The sequence below is a fragment of the Lagopus muta genome, chromosome Z, assembly GCF_023343835.1.
Source record: "Lagopus muta isolate bLagMut1 chromosome Z, bLagMut1 primary, whole genome shotgun sequence".
Taxonomy (NCBI): domain Eukaryota; kingdom Metazoa; phylum Chordata; class Aves; order Galliformes; family Phasianidae; genus Lagopus; species Lagopus muta.
The window spans coordinates 13,812,973-13,835,190 of NC_064472.1; the positions used below are offsets into that span (position 1 = coordinate 13,812,973).

Sequence of the window (22,218 nt, forward strand, 5' to 3'; positions counted from 1 at the left end):
TCTATGACTAACATCCTAAAATGGTCAATGGTTTAACATTCTTGTTACTAGCTAAAGAATAAACATGCATCACTACACAGCAGAGAAGTCACTATTTTATTCAAACATATCCAGAAAATCCTGTACATGCAAAAAATGGCATGCTGTACAAAAAAAAGGAGAGAGGTTGCAGTATCAGTAGTGAAGCTTCCTTGCTAAGAGTAACATGTTCACAATAACTTATCTGCTATCTGTTTCAAGATATTACTGACAATACCTAGAATTTATAACCTAGTGACATCAGAATAAAAAACACACTTAGAACTGGGAATGGGAACAACACCACCTCCAGCCCAACACAGCTGTTGAGCCTGATGGTACAGATGTGCACTGCCAGAACTTTGACCAACAGCACTGAATTCAATAGTAGTTTTGCAAATCATTTCAGTGGAAGCAGAAAGAGTGATAACAACGACCTGTGCAAGGAATAAGGGAGTCCCTTCCACATGAGTAAATACACAACAGTGATACAATTAGAGAAGGCAAACAAAGGAAAGATTTACTTGGCTACAGCCAAACTGCTTCAAAATGGAAAACTGAAAATGTCTTACAACTTTTTTGCACGCTTCCTTTTCCAAACAGAGAACGTCTCTTCTTTGAAGAGAGTTATCAAACTCTTCTAACACCTCCTATTGCTGAACAGACTGTATTATTTGTTACAAAAAACAAAACAATACAAAAACAACAAGATGAAGAAATTATACAGCAGAGCATTTCAAACAAGAATCAGGTACCTATTCAACGAGCATTTAAAAATCTATCTCAGAACTGAATAAACAAAAAACATAGTATGGTGATGTCTGACATTTTTTTAATGGCCACTGTAATTATAATTACTTTGGATATTTAAATGTGAAAAAGTGCACATTATTTGTGGGCATGCACAGAGATCTAAAAAAATATGCATGTATTTGCAAAAATATGATGAAAGCTTAGTCATGTGAGAACACGGAAATTAAGTCTTCTAAAAGGATAATTAGTTTCTGCAAAAAACTTAGCCGTCCTCTTAAGAATTAGCAATATTCAAATGAACTAAGCTGTGAGTTGGGTGACTTTTCTACAATAAGCATTCTATTGCAAAATTCACCATGCTTCATGGCAACAATAATATATACACATTTTTAATAGAAATCAAGTATTAAAGATGTACAGATTTCAAAAGGCTTCACTGTTATTTTAAGTACTTTTTTCCATTCAAAATATTTCAAAGTGAATATTTTAATATTTAATACTTAATATTAATATTCACTTTAATATTTTAAGTGAAAATATGTTCCCAACCCTGAATTTTTGAGATTTCTTCAGTAGACTACTACCCAGTTCAGTCTGGAGGCTCTCATCTCTATCCTGTCTCCTCTGACAATAAAAAGAGGGTAGTCTTAACAAAGAGCACATCAGAGAAACTGCCTGATTTTGTTTTCCTAAATGGCTCGTTTAAGGAACCAGCGGCAATCTTCCCCTAAACAAAGATGAAGTCTAAGCAAGCACGTCTCATAAGTTTATTCAGTTATGAATATCCACCACAGCATCTAAAATCCAGAAAGAATAAAAATGGAGACTCAGCCAATGCTGCCCCGAACAACCGAGACCATAATTTAATTGGCAGCTTCCAAGAACTGTAAAAAGAAAACTGATCCCCTTTATAAGACTAGCCTTACTAAGAAAGGAAAGGCTACATAAAATGTACAAATATCTATTTCCAGCTCCCAACATTTTACTTGCAGCAGTATTTGTAGCACAGCACTGAAGAAAAGCCCAGTTTCAGTCTCAGCTGAACGTTAGCTCTTATACTGAAACATTTAATAACAATGAAGCATCCAGGAGCTTGTTCACCATAGCACTGCCTTTCATGTGAAGTGTTTAACCATTCCCCTTTGAAAGCAGCATGAAAGGCTTTACCAATTCTGTTTGAATTACAGATCAGATCTCCAGTCCATCACAGACACAACAAACACAGAAGTTAAAGTCCATCTCTGCTTCATAGAAAACAACCCCATAGGAAAATAAATGAAAATAAAAGCTTCTGATAACAGAGAACAGTTCACCATAGCTGGAAGATAAATAATGACTAAGGATTGAAATATATACTTTGAAATCCCTTTTTCTTTTGCATTTTAAATAAGTTCATTAATTAGTCAGAAAATGTAGACGTTAACCTGTAAAATTATGAAATATTGTAAGGTCAGCGAGCGAAACTAGTCAAGTGTTTTAACATTACATTTCTTTATGAGATTCTCAAAATAAAACCTTGGGTTTCCTCTTGAAAAACAACTCACGTCATTTTTTTTTTTCACTTTACAAAAGAAAAATAATTTCAATCTTCTATTTTTGCTTAAAAAAAAAATCAAAATCCAATGTGATAAATGACATTTGAAGCAGCACCAACAATCCACAGGGCTGCCCTATCGGGCTCTGATAAAAATGGATTCATCAGGAGTTGAAGTGCAATTCTCTTTCTCAGTAACGGTCTCTACCGTGCCTGAAGCAGAGACGATCACTACAGTTTTAGCTTCTGAAAGAGCCTTCTCCTTCTCTGCAATGGCAGCACAGACTGCCACAATTTCATCACTTTCAAAGTCATAGTCTGGGATCGATGCTTGTGCAACCTCTTTTCCTTTGGCTTGTGATTGCACTGCCTCAGTCTGTGTTGCCTTCTGCTGTTCATGTAGTTTTCTTGCCCAAGAAAGGTCCTCCTTCCATACTTCAGGGTTCATTGGAAAGATGTGTAAGGATACCTGAAAACTCCGGATTGCCTGCAAACATAATAAGGAAGAGGGATTGGAAAGTTTGAAGCCAATGTATTTCATCACAGAAATTTACAGAGAAAAAAAGAACTATGTACATCATTTGAGCAAAGCAAAAAATGATTTCACTATAATCTGACTTCAGAAGAATATTCTCCCTCAACTCTAAGTTCAATAGCAGCATCAACCCCAAACAACACTGCATGCAAGTGTCTGAAAACACCAGGAACATGAAAGCACAATCAACAGACCAGGTATTTGGCAGCAAAGGTAAAATAAGAGTTCATATGTCAAAAACAATACTGCAAATAAGTAGAAGACAAAACTATTGCATTATTGTATTAGTCTAAAAATCAGCACTAGTGGAGGAGACCCACTGTTCTGCAGTTGCTATGATGGCATTGTTGCTGAAACCAACCCACCACCCACCACCCTCACTGTGCTCATATCCACTGTTTGGTCTCCATAAATGTTCACAAATGTTAATGGAATGTCAGCGGGTGCAATTTTTTCTGCATGGAAGAATTCAATTCCATCCTTTGGCTTCATGGGCATTTCCATGTCAGACACCACTGTGTCAGACTGCCCCCCTCTGCTGCCATCTGTCACACAGCAACAACATGTAATGGGATATTAGTGGGAAGGTTCAGCCTCTGCTGCTGTACCACCAACATCCTTCTCTGAAGGCTTGGGCCAATGCAGTAAAATAGGAGGCAACACTTTTGGAGCAGCCCTCATATGTCAACAGTGAAAAGGTCAAGACTGACTTCATCTACTGTGATTTACAGGCATGTAAGTATTTTACATCTATGATTTTATTGTCAGTTATGGAAGTAGCCATCTGAATGATCAAATTCTTCTATGGTGAAGCATATAAGCCTTCCCACGGGGTGGAAAATCAATAATTATACTGTTGGTAGTATTTGGGGACAGTTCTAACAGCTTTCATGCAGTGACTATAAAGACATGAGCAATTATCAAATACTGTGTTCATTCATTATTTATAAATACAAAAAGAATGGAAATTAATTTGAAAAATGACTACTTTTCATCTGAATTGACAGAAACTGACAGTTCACTCTTCTCCTGGCCACAGTAATATACAAATTCCACAACATGAACTCAGCAGGAACAGAGTAGATACAGATCAGATCTTAAGAAATGCTGATAGTGCTACCAGTATTACTGAAGTTGTAATAGGCAGCCTTTCAGTTCCAGGAAAACGGAAGACTTTATAACTGGTCCTCAGCCAGATCTGAAGTATAGGAGCACGCTGGAACTTTAAACAGAAGGAGTAGTGCAGTTTAATTCTTGCAGAACAATGTCATTTTATTCAACTTTGCTACTCTTCATTTCCAGGGATAGATGAGCTACAAGTAAACATTAAATGCTCTTTTTTTTTCCTGTTAAACACAAAATGTAAACAAACACCATCTGCCTTTAAGCTTTCCAAGGAAGAGGTCTCTTAATTAAAACTTTCTATATAGTTCTGTTAAATTTTCTATGTAGTTATGTTTGTGCATATTAAGTGACATTGAACACAGTAGTAAAAACCAGATTAATATAAGGCAACACTTAATAAGCTGAAAAAGCTGCCCTCAGAAACGTACAACAGAAAATGAGCATCTTTGTAAATCTTCTCATCCCACTTATAATTTTAATAATTACAAACTACTGCTGAAAGCAAATTATCTTGTAGTAAAGCCATTCACATGGATCAGTTCAGGAAGTGCCACTTTTACATTCTGTGCTGACGGAGACTGTACACAGCTGACACTGGGGCTTACCCAACTCACACCTGACACTAGTGCTTATAGTAGGCTTTTATTTTACATCTCAACAAGAGTCTACCTGACCTATTTTAAAAGCTGTCCAACAGTTGAGATGTACATACAACTATAAGCAATCTTTCTCCTTATCTAACACTTACAGATGGACATTTTTCCCTAACATTCAACATAGCATTTTATTCCAATTAAAGTCTGTTATATCTTGTGCTACTCACAGTGACTACAACTCATTTTCACAGAAATCTCTACTATATTTAAAGACACTGACCAAATGAAATCCAGATATTTTCACTCTAATTACTTTATATAATTTAATCTGAATAGCAAATGCCTTTATCTATTTCAACTTTAAACAAGCTGATTTTTTCTATGCTGATTTCTGTTCCAATTATTTATTCTTTTCAGTAGCGATTTTTAAATTGAAAATTATTTCCAGCAGAAATACTAATTCTGCATTCAAGAATAAGCTGAACAGTTTATTATCTGCAGTTCTTAAGTTCATAAATCTATTTTTTTCAGAAGTATCCTTGCGAGACACTGGGGCAAACTCTGTGGAAGCATCTGCCTTAGGCTGGCTTTACCTTAGAGATCTGTTCAGTAAGCTCTACTGCAGATAGGCATAATCCAGCTTCATCATTGGAACAAAAAAACTATCCCATTCGAGAACATTTGACTCCTACCAAATGATACTGCTAAATAGGACGCATCCCCAAGAGTGGACACAGATCTGCTGGAAATACAGCTGAAAGAGCACTTAAACTTTCAGAAACTTGTTTGCTTTTCTGCAAACTGAAAATAAAAATCAGCTCTCAGTAGAAAGGACTTCCATGCATTAAAAATACATCATAACCTTGTATCACTGAGAGGTACCTACTCTTGAAAAGCATCACTAAAAGCTGTTGAAAAGAATTCAACATAGCTCCTTTTCATCTGACAAAGTCTTTTATTTTCTCTCAAACTTTAGCTTAATGCTTCCCAAATCCTATACATTAGAATATGTACGTGGCTGGCATGTAGTTCTGTTCACCAGAACAAGAAATATGTCCTGTGCTTTCTTTTTTTGTTTATCTCCCTACAGAAAAGTCTTTTATCAAAACCTGATGCAAATAATGTAATTTAGAGTTTTTGTTTCACACTTCAAATGAAATTACAAGAAATTCTAGGCCAAAATTACAAATCAAGTAGCTATTTTTTCAATCGCAGTGCTTCCTTTTAATTTCATTTGTGCACATAAAAAAAGTCCTGACTACTCTCATATATCTTATTAATATGCTTAAATAACTATAAGAATAATCTATACATTATGTTGTAAAACAATAACCATCACAGCACTGTAGTTAAATATTTTAATTTCATATGAGTCTAAAAAGAAAATGTGAGTTACCTGACTCTAGAATTTGGCAGGAACGCAACCAGGTACCAGTTTACAAATGCTAAATATAAAATGAAACCTTGTAACATTCTCTTAAGTTAACAAATATGTTCTGTTAAAAATGTAATAATTACTCTTTGCATGACTCCTATCGCTACATAAAAGCCCTGACACAGAAAAACATATTCTCCAAAAATGAAAGAAATAAGCACGCATCATTGGTTTCCATTTACACACCTGCCCAATATTATCACAGTTATCAACACTCCAGATTTGAAAATGAGGACCCAGTCCACAGTAAACTTACATCACAGAATGGACGAGGTTGGCAGGACCTCTGGGTCCATCTGTTCCAACCCTGCTCAAGCAGGGACACTGAGAGCAGTGTCCCCAAGGCCACCACCTGGTGGGTTCTGGACATCTCCAATCTGGGAGACTCAGTAGTTTTCAGTTGGTAATTTTTTTTAATGCTGCATTTGCTGTGTGCTTTTTGTTTGTTTGCCTGGTGGTTTGTTTGTTTATTTATTTATGGTTTTTATTCTTTCACAGAAAGTATGCCTCACTTTCTCTCATGGAGAAAATGTTCCAATGAAGAACAGCTGTATGAATTTGTTACTTCAGAGCGTTATCAACAATACAGTAAAATTCACCCAAAGACAAACATTTACAATTACAGAAATGGACTAAGCTCAACTATGCATTTCTACAGTTTCTGTATTCACAGTGACATTTACTCAGATGTGCTCTTATAAGTCGGCTTCGAGAATGTAAGAAATTACATCTTACTTGATATGCACTACATCCTGCTTGTTTGTAATTAACTCTTATTAGTGAACTGATTTACTAAATTCAGGAAAAAAGAGTGCATAGCTTCTCTGAAAGTTAAATAAATTGGGACTACTTTACCTCATTTTGTCTCTGTCACAAGTTTAATCCTCCACAAATCTTCCATTTGCAAGAAATAAATATATTACACACAATATAGATTAGTTTGTTTGGAAGTTGTATTTCAGACAGAGGAAACAAAATCAAAATACAATACGTCTTTTCCTATGAAAAGTACATCATTCTCTGTGAATTAATAAAAATATTTATGACAGACCATTTGGCAGGATGTGGGCAGTGAGGAAATACACTGGAGTGAAGAAAAGGAGATTTGAAACAATAAAGCACTGAAGCTGCTCTTGAGAAGGGCAGGAGTTTCCAAATCTCAGACATTACAAAAAGCACTGACGTTCATGCTTTATTAACACTTCTTTGTAAAAAATTTAATGCAGTGAAAGATGAGAAAGAATATCATGGCAATGAAAGGCTAATGGGAAGAGTATAATTACAATAGATAATTTGTTCAAGAAGTCTCCACAAGTTCAATACTTACGAAATTATTTAACCTTGTAAGGCTTCTCCAGTCTTTTCATAGATTCCTTAAAAATTCTTCTGTTTGACAATAGTGAGCATTATCTGAAGTTTATAAACAATCCCAATGCTATTCTTTGTATGTGAGAGCACTCTCATTAGGAGGCAATTCAGTATGCTTTAAACATACCAAAAAGCAAACAGTGCCTCATGTTAAAGCACTGGAGATGGCAGCAGGAAGTTACCCATCACCAAGCTCCCTGCTCTGACACCTCAGTGTCAATACAGCGTAACTATAGGTGCACCTATAAGGGTGTTTTAGTTCAGATTCACAATGTGCTTTAATGCAAATCTCTGTTCCAATTTAAAATGCTTTGGTTAGCACTGGGGACTCAGACAACCCTTCTGGTTAAATTCCACATTGCACTCCAAGCCCCTGAAACTCTCCAAATAGAGCTAGTCTGAATTAAAACAAAATGAACGCAGAGTGGATATTAAGTCCCCAGCTCTACTTACTGAAGATATTTGCTCTTGTTGGAATCATGCATTTAATGCAGCTGAAGCTTGCATGGCCTGGTGTGCAGACCTGGTGGTGTAACTAAAATGGGTATATCTGTAATTTTGATTGCTGTTATTGTAGCTTTTTTTCTGTTTTTCTTTTCTTTTTTTTTTTTTTTTTATAGAATAAGCAGCACCAGCTACCTGGTATTCTTGCAGGAAATAACTTTGAATTTCCTGAGACTAATGTATTTAAAATCTCAGACATAATTTACAGTGGCAACTTTAGGCACTGAAAAAAAAGAGGATTTATAGATTATTAATGCAGACATGACTGCCCATCCGCCCTTGCCTTCTGCAACACAAAAACAATGCAATGTCACCAACTATTTGACAGCATGCAGATATGGATTTATATTAAATATTTCCTGTTTTGATACCGTGACAACAGAAGGCAGAACACTACACATATATCTGCAACACTCAGCTTCTACCTTATGTTATTCTCATGTTTTGCCCTTTTTTAATTTCTTTTTTTCAAATACTGTACCCTAAGGTAGTTTAAAAAAAAATCACACTCTCCATGATTTGTTAGCTTCACTCAAAAACATCTTAATTTATGCTTGAAAAGTTTTCTGTTTAAACACTGCAACTTTCCAGAAATACCCTAATGACAATATTATTCATTTCTATAAAACCAACACTCAGCTACTCAAAACAAAAACAAAATAAAGCCACTATCTTTTTATCTGAGAGCCCATTACAGTTTATTTTTCTAATTGACTTCTGTGAACATATCTGGACTACAGAGCTCATTAACTCTGTTTCCACACTTTAACATGCAGACAGCTATTTAGAGTTGGATGACCTGCAGACTGTGGGTGATTTGATGTAAGGGATGTTTCCTCTTGTATCACTTAACATGCCCAGTACAGCACCATGGCATTCAGCAGGAGCTAGAGAAAAGCTGTACTCCAGCTACTGCAGAGCACCCCAGCCTTTTTATTCTCTTATTAGCAAAAGCATCAATTTCATCTCCCATATGGAGTCATGGAGCCACAGGGATGTGTGGAAGCGCACATGTGATTTGCTGCACTTGAAGCAAGAAAGCAGGAGCTAGGGAAAACAAGATATCTTTCTAGCAACTGTGCATATAACTGAGGACAGGTATCACCTGGGACTTTACAGTACTTTCAGCTCTAAAGCCTGGTGTGCTGTGTTGCAACATACAGCATCTAGAATGTAGCATACACAGTTACATCACTGAAATTATTCTGCTGCATAAAGCCACCACTTAAACACAGCATACAACACAGAAAGCTTTGAGCTAGGCAGGTCTTACACAAGCCTGGCAGCAAAACCACATTTTTGCTGGAAGCATTTGTGATAAACAACCAAGTAGAGGGGCATACTGGTAACAAACAGCAAACATCTTTTTCCTTGCCTGCTTTCAAGCTACTTACGGCTATTCAACTGCCTTGGTATTTCTGTACTTTCACTCTCTCACACACAATTCAGAGGATGTAGTTCACAATTTTAACATGTCAATGTTATTTATTTTCCTACCAGTGCTATCTCTCCTAGTCCAAGCTGGGCACGTCCCAAAGTCTGCCAGGCATCCCAGGAACGTGGGTTCCTCTGAACAGCCATTTCTGCTGCATGCACTGCTGGGAACATTTCATGTAAAGACATCAGAACCTATGGCAAAAAAATAAGAGGAATAAGAATAAGCAACTGAAAACAGAATTAGGTTTTCTGGGATTACTCAAGTAACCACCATTTTTCCAGTATTAAAGACAGTTTCATCTGACCTATCTTTTCATAGTCAGCTGTCTATGACACTTATACTTGCTCCACAGTTCACGAAGAGAAACAGGCATGCTACAGGATGATTCATCTTAACTGTTCCAGCAATTATCCTAGAAGTAGATTAATTGCTTTGGAAGGCATCCCCTCTTCCTCCCTACAAATCCCACGCTCTGTAAAAGAGTATTAGAATTGTGGCATTACACCATGGGACAACATTGAGAATTAAGCACAATAAATAAGCAAGTACTGTTGCAAAACTCCTGAGTTTTACTTTTTCTTTTTAATAGAAAATTGAAATCTACCCAATAAAGTTACAGTGCACATGATAAAATTATGGAAAAAAAATGGTAATCAGAATGAAAACAACAGCGTAACAACTGCAAAAATGTTACACTTGAGAGACAACTTGCTGTTCAAGGATGCTTTACTTAGATATGAAGTCATCTTCATAAAAAAAATTAAAATAGTGGTTTCTGAACGTGGAGATCACTTTCCCTCAGCACTGCAGGTTAGTATGGGCCCACTACTATTCTATCCCTTGTACTGAATCTTCATAACTTAGACTATAAATCATAGTTAACAACTCATAACGTGGCTCAGAGCTTGCCTTGTTTTTCCAAGACCTCCATGAAATTGGCATGTTACCTGAAGACCTGCATCACTCTGAGATCATTATTTCAGACACCCACATGCTATGGTGATAGGTAACAGCAAAAGAAACAATGACAACTGCATTCCAACAGCGTGATGAAAAAGTTAACCACACAAGTAAGACTCATGCATGGCTAGCCACTTTCTTCCCAACTGGTCAACCCTCAAGCATGATAAATAACAGAACACAACAGCACAGCTGCTCAAGTGTAGAACGCATTTAACCTTACTTTCCCATAGTATATTAAACAGACAAATATGAGTGTGGTGTAGAGCAGGATTCACATTCAAGTATCTTGAATTAATATTAATTAACTTTCATTCACAAAGTACTCGCACAACATTACAGTAGCTACAGTAAATAGCTTTTACTGCAGAAAGTAAACTGTGCACGCAAGAAATTCAGTAAGCGAAATCTCCAATAAAGCCTTTGGATCCATACCTGTCGTGTTTTAGTAAGACTTTTTCTAAAGAGTAGTTGCATGGTTTCACTTTAACTCAACAGGCTACATACTGGAAGTTAAAAATACCTGAACTGGTTTCACTTTAACTCAACAGGCTACGCACTGAATTCAAAAGTACCTAAAAAATTTTAGGTACAACCCCCCACAGCTGTAAGTCACATCATATCATTTTCTCCTCTTTTTTTTCCTCAACAGTCATCAACAACTGTGCTTTCTCATGAAAAAAATAATGTAATGAGTACTGTGCATTTTTTCAAAACTTTCAGTTTAACTGCATTTTTCCGGGTATCTTCTTCTGACTGAAGCAAATCCATTAATTGAGTCAAACTGTTACTGGTGGAGAGGTGTACATCCCACCAAGATTAAGTGATTCTGCACCTCTCACTAGCTTTTACATTCACCTCTTAATGTGTTTATTCTTGTAACAGAAGATAAACCCAAGTATATAACCACTTGAACAATTTTATATCTCTCTGAGTAGCCAGTATTTCTTACAAGTACTTTCTACTGCAACAACTCCAAAATACCATTATAAATATTTAGGATGTAATTTGCAGTGTTGAACAAATTTTACTGCCTTGTCTACTGAACTACAACCTTGCTGATAATAATGCATCCCAATTACTCCACTTCCATCTATGTAAAACTGCTGTGTGCATTAATTTAGATAAGCTGCTTTAAATGTACTCCTCCAAATCATGATGGTAAACACTGTGCTAACAGCAACTATGGCATCAGATTCTCAAGTTACTAAAACATTAATTTGAGTGTTCCAATTAGCCACCCAGCACAATTACATTTTTCAGTTATTAATAAAGGCACACACCTATACTTGCCAGCCATTATAGATAAATAATCTTAATGCACATTATTTTCATGCAATTTTATTTTCAAGCAAAAAGTCCATCAAAATGAACATGCAATGGCAGATCTGAACGTGTGCAGCTTTGTTTTAGGTTACTCCACATGTGACATTACCGTCACTTTAATAAAACAGACTGCACACAAATTTACTTTATCGTCATTTTAATAATCTTTGTATTTTGGTTCCTTTTATTTATTTCTTTTTTTTTTTACTGTCACTCTGAGTTGGTCAAACATGATATTAGCATAATGGTCTACTTTTCTGCCTCCCATTAAGATGTTTCTAGTCTTCGTTCATCCCAGTCCATCTGCTTGAAATACTTGAGATGATCTATGATCATCTTTCCTTCAGATGTGCAACTGCAACAGGAATCTGTCAACCGTTAGTGCTCCTTACACCTGCAGTATTAGAATGCTGGCTGCTAATCTTCTGATTTTATCTCTTCATTATTACAATCAGTTCTTATATTAAGATGTTTGGTTATACTTGGATATTTACCTTCACTGCTTTGAAATAATTCTTCTGAAGAAAACTAAATAAATAAAAATTACCACCCCCAAAGGCTCCCTCCAAAATAAGCACTCTGTGATTTGGCTGAATTCCATTCAGAAGGAACTACAACAAGAATGCATCTTGTTGGGAATTCTTGTCAGAATCCAGACACATACAACTAGAATACATTATCAGCAACTTTGTGTAAAGCTCAAGTTACACTCAAACCTATTTCAATGGTGGGAATTTTTTTGATAGTGGAGATGAATAATTGCACCCTTTGCTAGTCACGTCCACAAAAACTCATAAAAACTCATATTACTAGTGAAAGCAGGAACAAGCAAACATTATTTTAAGTCATGAATCATATCACAGAATCACAGAATGGCCTGGGTTGAAAAGGACCAGAAAGATCATCTAGTTTCAACTCCCCTGCCACAGGCTGGGCTGCCAAAACTGTTAGAATAAATCAGACTTGTCAGAGTATTTATTTAAAATGCACCTTTATTTTATTATTATTATTTTTTAACAGAAAAAAAAGACATTCAGTTGCACTAGGATATTTTTCAATGACCAGACAAATAGCATGATCCTTCAGAGGAACGATGTATTCTCAGAAAAATGCACCAACATTACCCTTCATTTGAGAGAACATCAACCTTTTACTTGTCAAAATTATGCTGGGGAAAACCACCATGAAGAGACAATCCTATTAACAAAACAGATCTTTGTTTTGAAGCAAGATATGCCAGGAAAGAGCTATTTTGCCAAAATCACCTGCCCGCATAGTGAGGATTAAGATATATTCCTTAATGAATGTCCCCTCTAAGAGCTGACTCTCTAAGATTCTGTTTCACTTCTGTTACTCTAATTTCTTGTATGAATATTCTTTTGCAAACTCCATTAGCAAGGCAGCACTCAGATTTCACAATTAAGTAATCTTATCCCATATGTGATTTATTTCTAGTTACAGTGAAGTTTGTGTCATTCACAGACATACATCTGTGAGGTCTTTATTTTCAGGAGTGAAATGAACCGATCTATTTAAAACTAAAATATTTATCAGTTTACTAGCTTGCACAGCAGAAGTAACATTAGAACATTACATAATTACTGTAAATCACAAAATGGCTAATAACAGACATTACAAGAAAGCTACAAATACATAAAAATACAGAAACATAACTCTGCAGAGTCAATATAATACATACAGCTACAATATTGATAGAGAATACACGAAGAATCAGGTAATTCCTTTACTGAATTTCATCAACTGCTGCACAGACTAAATGCAGTTCATGACCACAAGAACTTCCAAGTAGGCAGATGCTGTGCTGTAATCCTCTCATTAAATCTCCCTCCTCTTAAACTTACACAGGTACTGTGTTTCTGCTGTAACATGATGTACTGTTTTGTTTGGAAGTAATTCTTTGTTTTAATTAGTAAGCTTTCAGACTTTTTTTTCTTTCTTTTTTTTTTTTTTTTTGCCATCCACAGAAATGTACAGTAATGCCATTTTAAAATCAACAGATCTCAATACTCACGGGTAGCAGAATTTCAGTCTGTCACATGAAAACAGCATCTTAGGACTGTCTGTCAGAAGGGTATGTTAAATTCAGTTCAGTTCATACCTACATTGAGTTCACAAAATCTGGATGTTCTGGGTTGGAAGGGACATTAAAGATCATTTTGTTCCAAACCTCTGCTCTGGGCAGGGTTGCCACCCACTAGATTATGCTGCCCAGGGCCCCATGCAGCTTGGTGCTGAACATCTCCAGGGATGAGTTCACTGACTGTAAAAATCATGTTGGCCAAAGGTCTGTTCCAGCAAACAGATTCCAGTGGAAGCAGGAAAAAATTATTCCTACATCTCTTTTTTTTTTTTTTGCTATATTTTGTCATGGATGGATGCGCAGCAGCCAGTCTGTTTTCAACTACCTGCCAGACATGTAGGCCTTGTATTAAACTAAATTTCATTCTCTGTAACATAAACATATAAATACCAAAGATAATACATCTACTAGATATAAACCAGCAATTATTATTAGCTGATTTGTTATAACCTTAACTGATTAACAGATTATGAAATCTGTCCACTTCTTAGGAAGCTTGTCAATTTTTTAAGTATGAAGAGAGATGAGTGGAAGTTGAAATTATTTCTTCATATGGAATGGATTTCTTCTACAGCAATGGATTTCTTAATCCTTAAGAACAGTGGTTGGAATGATTTAAATAATGGACTTGGCCTATAAAAGATATACGTAGCCGAAATCCTGTTCACTGTATGCCAATTGAGGATGCTGGATGGTTCAGAAAGTAGATCAGACAGCTGATAAACAGCCAGAAAGCTTACTAAATTGAGAGAACTGTTTTTTCTGTTGTTGTTTTCATCTGTGTTCACTCATTTCTACAAATATCTAAAAACAACTGTACTGTATACTTTGGGATCCCTTTAAAAATGTATGAACTTATGGTGGAAAAAAAAAACAACAGTCGTAGATCCTTGTCTTCCCTCTCCCTGCAGTACTAAACCATGTAGATTCAGTGTCCCTAAGAAACAGCACAAATGCTGTCATAGTCGCATGGCATGTTTGAGAACATGTTATCTGAGATCTCTGCAGTACAAGTATCACTGGATGAGCAACATTAGCCAGGAGAACTCTCAGGAATTCTACTTGAATTCCAGGAGAGCTCATTACACAGCCGAACCACTGCCCTTTGATATGTCTCTTCCTTCAGGAAAGATTCCTGGTTGGTCCACTGCACAAAGGTTCAGACTCAATTCATACAACTCCTTTGTATTTTATGACTTCTTATAATTCAAAGCAGCAGTGAAATAATGCACTGGATGTTTAAGAATTTAGGCCACAACGACCTTCTTGAAGACTGAATATAGGTGAGCTTCCTACACTCCTCTGAACAAAATGCTACTGATCTAGTATCAGAATTAACAATAGGAGACAGGGTTTTTTTTCCAAAACGTTTAAATAATAATAGTACAGAAACGAGCTGCTCACATAAGCATTCACTTGCTATCCAGCATTTTCAACAGAGAAGCAGTTAAAGCTGGTAAGGGAAGATGAACTATAGAAACTGAAACATCTTGCACGAAAAGGAGAACAGGATGTGCACCCCTAACTTCTCTACACATCATAATCAGAGATCAAAGAGTAGCTGAGAGCAATGAAAAGAAACTCATCAGCTTTCATGGATTTTGAACCAAGATTCAGTTGAGCAACTTCACAGATCCCATATGACTTTCTGGAAGTGCACTTATTGCAAACTGTCACTGACAACTGAAAACTTTAAACGCTATTTCCGCTCTTCAGAAATTAGGAAAGATGTTTGTCCCACATCAGTCAGAATACAGATCTTTTAATCCTTTCCATAAATATTTACAGATTCCTACTATGTCATTAGCTTATTTTGCTGAGCTGCATATTAAACAACAGAATATATACAATGTTACTTTGTTGCTGATAAAGCAAATACTGATGAACTGGGAAACTGCTATATAACCCATACTAAAATTATAAGCCTTGCAGAATACACAGATCTTAAAGCCCATCCACAATCTTTCATTCCATGTTAAATCTCAAAAAAGAATGACTTCACAGGGAGATTTTTCTTTACTGACAGAAAATGAGTACAGGCCATAAAAATCCTCTGCACGCAGTGAAAAGTTACTCCTAACATGAATCACCCCCTCAAATATATGACTTGCACCAACAGTGATGAATTTCATAGGCTCTAAGCACCAGCCAAGGCCCTGCAGAAATTGGTGTTCTTCCAAATCTGGAGGTACCTAAACTTTCCCATTTAGCTACACAGTAATAGCTTTAGTAGTTGTATTGGTATGCTGGATAGGAACAATATACTCAGTCAGAAGACAGTTTCATTTAAGTATTAACCACAGTATTTTTTCAATGATTTAAGTATTCCTATTTTGGCAAAAATGGATTTTTACAGCTCACATCGGTGCATTAAAAGTAGAAAGATATCAAATTACACCTTACACTAATCAGCTTCCAGTAAGCATAAGTCATACCACAAATAATATCTGTAATAGTTACTTGTGCATACTAAACAAATGCTGCTGATTTAAACTTTTGTTTAAAAAAATTTAAGAAATAATTTTATGAAGTATACAATTTTGTACATAGACGTATCTTCTGCAATGTGAATAAGAATGTACTATGGAACAACAAAAAGTGAATACAATGAGAATTCCCAGCTGTGGTTCCTTCTTCAGCAGAGAGCAAAGTTCACGCTGAAAGTAAAAATGTAAATTCTCTTATTAAAATCATAGAATCATACAATCCTTAGCACTGAAAGGGACCTTTAAAGGTCATCTAGTCCAATTTCCTTGCAATGAACAGGGACATTAGAGCTAGACTCTAGATCTGAGCTAGGTTGTTCAGAACCTGGTCCAGAAAGTCTCCAGGGATGGGGCATCCAGTGCCTCAGCACCCTCACTGTAAAAGATTTTTTTTTCCTTATACCCAACATAAATCTCCCCTCTTTGAGTTTGAAACCATTTCCCCTTGTCCTATCACCACAGTCCCTGCTAAAGCATTTGTCCCTTTCATTCTTATAGCTCTCCTTTTGATATTGAAAGGCTGCTATCACGTCTCCATGAAGCCTTCTCCCAGCTGAACAGCACCAGCTCTCTTACTCTGTCCTTGTAGAGAAAGTGTTCCATCCCTTGGATCATTTTTGCTGCCCTCCTCTACACACTCCAACCGATCTATGTCTCCCTTGTACTGAGGACTCCACATCTGGATGCAGTACTGCAGGTGAGGTCTCACAGTGTAGAGGCGCAGGATCACCTCTATGCTGGCCATGCTGCTTTTGATGCAGCCCAGGATATGGTTGACTTTCTGGGCTGTGAGGGCACACTGCTGGCTAATGTCCATGATATTCTTTCAGGTTTTGCTCCTCTCCAACAGTATCATTAAGCAAAGAAATTTTACAAAACCGAATCACAATCATTCAGCCGATTTCTGAGTCCTTTCTGGTGAGCTGGAAAGCAACATGCCGTCTTCTACCAATTCACCTCAAATCAAATTCAAAACTAGGTAAGATCTAAAACTTCTGTAGCTGCACAGAACAAAAAACTCCTTCAGCATTACTACACTGAAAGCAACTTCTAATTTTTCAATTAATTGCTCTACAAAATCTAACTCTATTCAGTTTGCAGACAACAGAGGTGTGGTAACCAAAAAAAAGCCACACTGACCACAACCTGTGCTTCTTTTTGTTTTCTTTGTACTAGAATCAAATACAGTAGCAATAAAGATTTGAAAACTGAACAACAGAATCACAGAATCACAGAATCACCAAGGTTGGAAAAGACCTTCAGGATCACCCAGTCCAACCATCCACACATCACCAATAGTTCTCACTAAACCATGTCCCTCAACACAAAACCCAAACATTCCTTGAACACCTCCGGGGTCGGTGACTCCACCACCTCCCTGGGCAGCCCATTCCACTGCCTGACCCCTCTTTCAGACAAGCAGTATTTCCTAACATCCAGCCTGAATCTCCCCCGGCACAGCTTGAAGCCATTCCCTCCAGTCCTATCACCAGTTACACGAGAGAAGAGGCCAACCCCCAGCTCACTACAGCCTCCTTCAGGTAGTTATGGAGAGCAGTAAGGTCTCCTCTGAGCCTCCTCTTCTCCACAATGAACATTCCCAGCTCCTTCAGCCGCTCCACAGATGCCCTGTGCTCCAGACCCCTCACCAGCTGTGATGCCCTTCTTTGAACCCGCTCCAGGGCCTCAATGTCTTTCTTGCAGTCAGGGGTCCAAAACAGGACACAGTACTGGAGATGCGGCCTCACCAGAGCTGAGTACAGGGCGACAATCACTGCTCTGCTCCTGCTGGCAGCACTGTTCCTGATGCAAGCCAGGATGCCATTGGCCTTCTTGGCCATCTGGGCTCACTGCTGGCTCGTGTTCAGTCCAGCATCAGTCAATACCCCCAGGTCCATTTCCTCTGCACAGTCTTCCAGCCGCTCTGCCCCAAGCCTATAGAGTTGCCTGGGGTTCTTGTGGCCAACGTGCAGAACCAGCATTTGGCCCTATTGAACTTCATCCCATTGGCTTCAGCCCAGCTATCCAGTCTGTCCAGATCCCTCTGTATGGCCTCGCTACCCCAGGCAGATCGACACTTCCAGCCAACTTGGTGTCATCTGCAGACTTACTGAGGGTGCACTCAATGCCTTCATCCAGGTCATCAAGATATTGAAGAGCATAGGCCCCAGCACTGACTCCTGGGGAACACCATTCGTGACCGGTCTCCAGCTGGATTCAGCTCCATTCACCACCACTCTCTGGGCCCAGGCCTCCAGCCAGTTCTTTATCTAGCCAAGAGCATACCTATCCAAGCCTCGGGCTGCCAGCTGCTCCAAGAGAATACTGTGGGATACAGTGTCAAAGGCTTTGACAGTGTCAAAACCAACAAAAAAAAACAACAGTTACATAAACATTCACTGATCTACAGTTTTAACTTTCTCTTGTACTTCTCCTGGATTTAAAAAAGCATATGCTCACTAAGGAAATATGTTGCTCACAATTAAGAATTTAAGTATTAACTGAGAATTCCAGAGAACATGAATGAAGAAGAAACAGCTCTCACTATTTCCTCTGATACAACAGAAGTCTCTCCCAAAATCTGAAAATGCATCTATTGTTCTACATTAGCATAAACAAGATTTTCATATTTTCAAAAAAAGAAACCTAATGTGTCATGTGAGGAAAAAGGCCCTGTTCACTCTTGTTAGAGCAGTCTTTGTAAATGCAAAGATATACATAACACTGCAACTGTGCATCTTCCCCAAAGCCTAGTAAGCTATGTTCTACAAACATAATAAAACACAGGTGACATTTTCAGAAGCTTGGCAAGTATTTTGTTTCCATCATGTTGGTTACAATGTTATTTTCCTAAATAACAAAGAATAAAAAATAATAAAAAAGTAGAAAAAATGTGATGGAAAGATGGACAATAGTCTTTATCAACGAAATAAGAAATGCAGCTTCTACAGGTATTAAACACAGGAAAACAATATAAGAAATCTGAAGCCACACAATCCTTGTTCTCATTCTTAATCCAACTTTAAAACATTTTTGTAGAACAGCATCTTTATCTAATGTGTGGGTAAAAGCAATTTTGTATCTTGTCACATAGATAGCAACAGGAATTTCACCATCCAAACAGAACAGTACAACCTGGCACTTTTGCCACCTAAGCTACAAAAAGAAGTCAGAAGTCGGCACCATAACTTTAGTGGGGTGCTGATGGATGCAAGCCTTTGGCTTTGATGAACTTAAACAGTAATTATACTTCAATTAATTCTCTTTTCCAAAACTGATTTATCTATCCTTTCATTGGTTACAGCCAATACGGGTTCATGAGTCCAAAGACCTCTTCTTCTTGTATTTCAGTGTACTGTGTCTCACAGTATCCTTCTAGACAAAATGTCCAGGATACAGATAGACAAAAATATAATGCAATTGGTAAAAAACTGGCTAATGAGTTAGGCTCAAAGGGTTGGTTATAGTAAATACAGTTATAACAGGCTGGCAGCCAGTTTCACAGGTCTCCATAGTGAGGCCAGTTTCCTTCAAGATATACATGAATCACAGAATCACAGAATGGCCAGGGTTGGAAAGGACCTCAATGATCATGAAGCTCCAACCCCCCTGCCACAGGCAGGGCCACCAGCCTCCACATTTAATACTAGATCAGGCTGCCCAGGGCACCATCCAATCTGGAGGTGTTCAAGGGCCCTGGCCTTGAACACCTCCAGGGATGGGGCATCCACAATCTCTCTGGGCAGCCTGTTCCAGCACCTCACCACTCTCTCCATAAAGAACTTCCCCCTGACACCCAACCTCAATCTCCCCTCCCTCAACTTAAAAACATTTCCCCTTGTCCTGCAGTTATCAACCCTTTCAAAGAGTTGATTCCTCTCCTGTTTGTAGGCTCCCTTTAGGTACTGAAAGGCTTCAATGAGGTCACCCCGCAGCCTTCTTTTCTCCAGCCTGAACAAGACCAGCTCCCTCAGCCTGTCTTTGTAGGGGAGGTGCTCCAGTCCCCTGATCACCTTCATGACCCTCCTCTGGACCCTCTCCAACAGCTCCCTGTCTTTCCTGTACTGGGGCTCCAGACCTGGACACAGTACTGCAGATGGGGCCTTACAAGAGCAGAGAAGAGGGGGGCAATCACCTCCCAGTCCCTGCTGGCCACCCCTCTGCTGATGGAGCCCAGGACACCATTTGCTTTCTGAGCTGCAAGAGCACACTGCTGGCTCATGTTAAGCTTTTCATCCATCAGGACCCCCAGGTCCTTCTCTGCAGGGCTGCTCTCAAGGACTGCTCCTTCCAGTCTGTATGGATGCCTGGGATTCCTCCGGCCCAAGTGCAAAACTCTGCACTCTGCTGTGTTGAACCTCATCAGGTTCACCCGGGCCCATCTTTCTAGCCTGTCGAAGTCCCTCTGAATGTCACATTAAGTAAATTTGCAGATGACACTCCACTGGGAGGATCTTTTGATTCCACTAAGGGTAAAAAAGCCTTGCAGAGAGACTGCAATTAATTAGAGGGTTAGATGGTCACTATATGAAGTTCATCCTAATTCACATCCTAGCAAAGATGTTACTTACTGTGATTGGCTGGGATATGCCACATTTTTAATTCCTACTACAAAGCATCCTGTTGTGTTGAGAAGAAATGGAAATCCTAAATAAGTTTTGTTGTACTCTATCCACACATCAATTTCACATAGCTGGACAAAATGTAGTAATAATCACAGTTGCTTATTTCTGAATTTCTAAACTGATAAAGAGCTGTGATGATTTACCTGTGATTTCATCTCATAAAGTGTAGCATCCTCTGGAGTTAACTGAAGTGCTTCATCCCACCTTTGAATAGCCTCCCGGTACCTGCAATTACAACAATATTACAGTCTCACTGTAAGTTAGAGAAGACTTAAATCGTGAGTATTTCTATTTTTAAAGCTGATGTCTTATTTAAAATGTCACAGCATCGCAACATTAATGATTTTTGTGGTCATATCCCTATAAAACATGTTAACTTGCTTTAAGGAACTGGATATTTGCTATGGAAAACAAATGGAGTGCTAAGTACTACTGCACAACTGGCCTTAAGTGAATGAAAAGGTTAACACAGAAACTTATGTCAAACTAAATCTGAAATTCTTGAATTGAATTCAGTTCCCCTCATCGTCAAAAATCACCCTCAGCCAGGTATAAAAAAAAACAACCAAATATGCCTTGCTACATTCATCATGTAAAATTTCTTTTCATCATCAAAAGCTACTAAACACTGGCATTTCTGTATTTTGGCAGAGAGCAAAATACAGAAGTCTGAGTAATTTCAGTATAGGAATAGAAAGTAAGCCAAAAATAAACAAGTATCCCAAAATAACTCTTATTTGAATAGAGATATGGCTGTTCTTTAATGCTATCCTCCCCTAAGAAAATGAAGAAGTGAGTCTGCTGACAGAAGAAGTAGGTCTTTATCTTGAACTTGGCGGAACTTGGTGAAACTTTATCTTGAAACACTAGAGTTTCAAACTGAAGAACTGTAACAGCATAATAAAACAGCTACTGGAGCGCACTCTTCAATCCTTAAAGACAACTTCATACTAATAAAATCAATGCCACAAGCTCTCTGAATCCTGTTTCACAGTTCCTTTCCAGAACTGTGTAGGAACACTTATTTTTCTATTAAATTCACTGTGAAGGTAGAAAAGCTGTTAATCTAGATACACTGCATTCTTAACACAGCACTGATAAAATTAAATTCATACACACTTCACATGCAGTTTTTATCTTCCTTTACTTCCCACTCTTTCTCTTTCCCTTCTCCCCATTTTTCAGTGATCCAGCTTGCATCACATCAGACCAGATACATGATGACTTGAAGTTATGAACTGACTGGAATGATAGTTGGAAAAGCAACAAAACTGAAGCTGAGGTCCTGGCAGCAATTCAAGTACCACTCATCTGTAAATAACACTGGTAATTATGCTTAGTACTTAATTAAATCTTGAGACAATTTCCCCAACCAGCTGCGCAGTTGTCAACTGTTCATTTCCTATGTTCAGGT

General features: G+C 37.9%; 2 protein-coding genes across 5 annotated transcripts in view; one reads left to right on the plus strand and one right to left on the minus strand.

Annotated features, from left to right (window-relative positions):
• The window catches only part of GHR (growth hormone receptor), a 996,322-nt gene that overhangs the window by 277,993 nt on the left and 696,111 nt on the right, over nucleotides 1-22,218 (plus strand). The window lies entirely within an intron of this gene.
• The window catches only part of TTC33 (tetratricopeptide repeat domain 33), a 41,285-nt gene continuing 19,149 nt past the window's right edge, over nucleotides 83-22,218 (minus strand). For all 4 annotated transcript variants that reach the window (XM_048930922.1, XM_048930920.1, XM_048930923.1 and 1 more), the window contains exons 3-5: nucleotides 20,948-21,029; nucleotides 9,366-9,497; nucleotides 83-2,792 (exon numbers count right to left, since the gene is read on the minus strand). In XM_048930922.1, coding sequence (XP_048786879.1) covers nucleotides 2,442-2,792; nucleotides 9,366-9,497; nucleotides 20,948-21,029 — 565 coding nt within the window. In that variant the 3' untranslated portion in view covers nucleotides 83-2,441. The remainder of the gene's footprint in view (nucleotides 2,793-9,365; nucleotides 9,498-20,947; nucleotides 21,030-22,218) is intronic.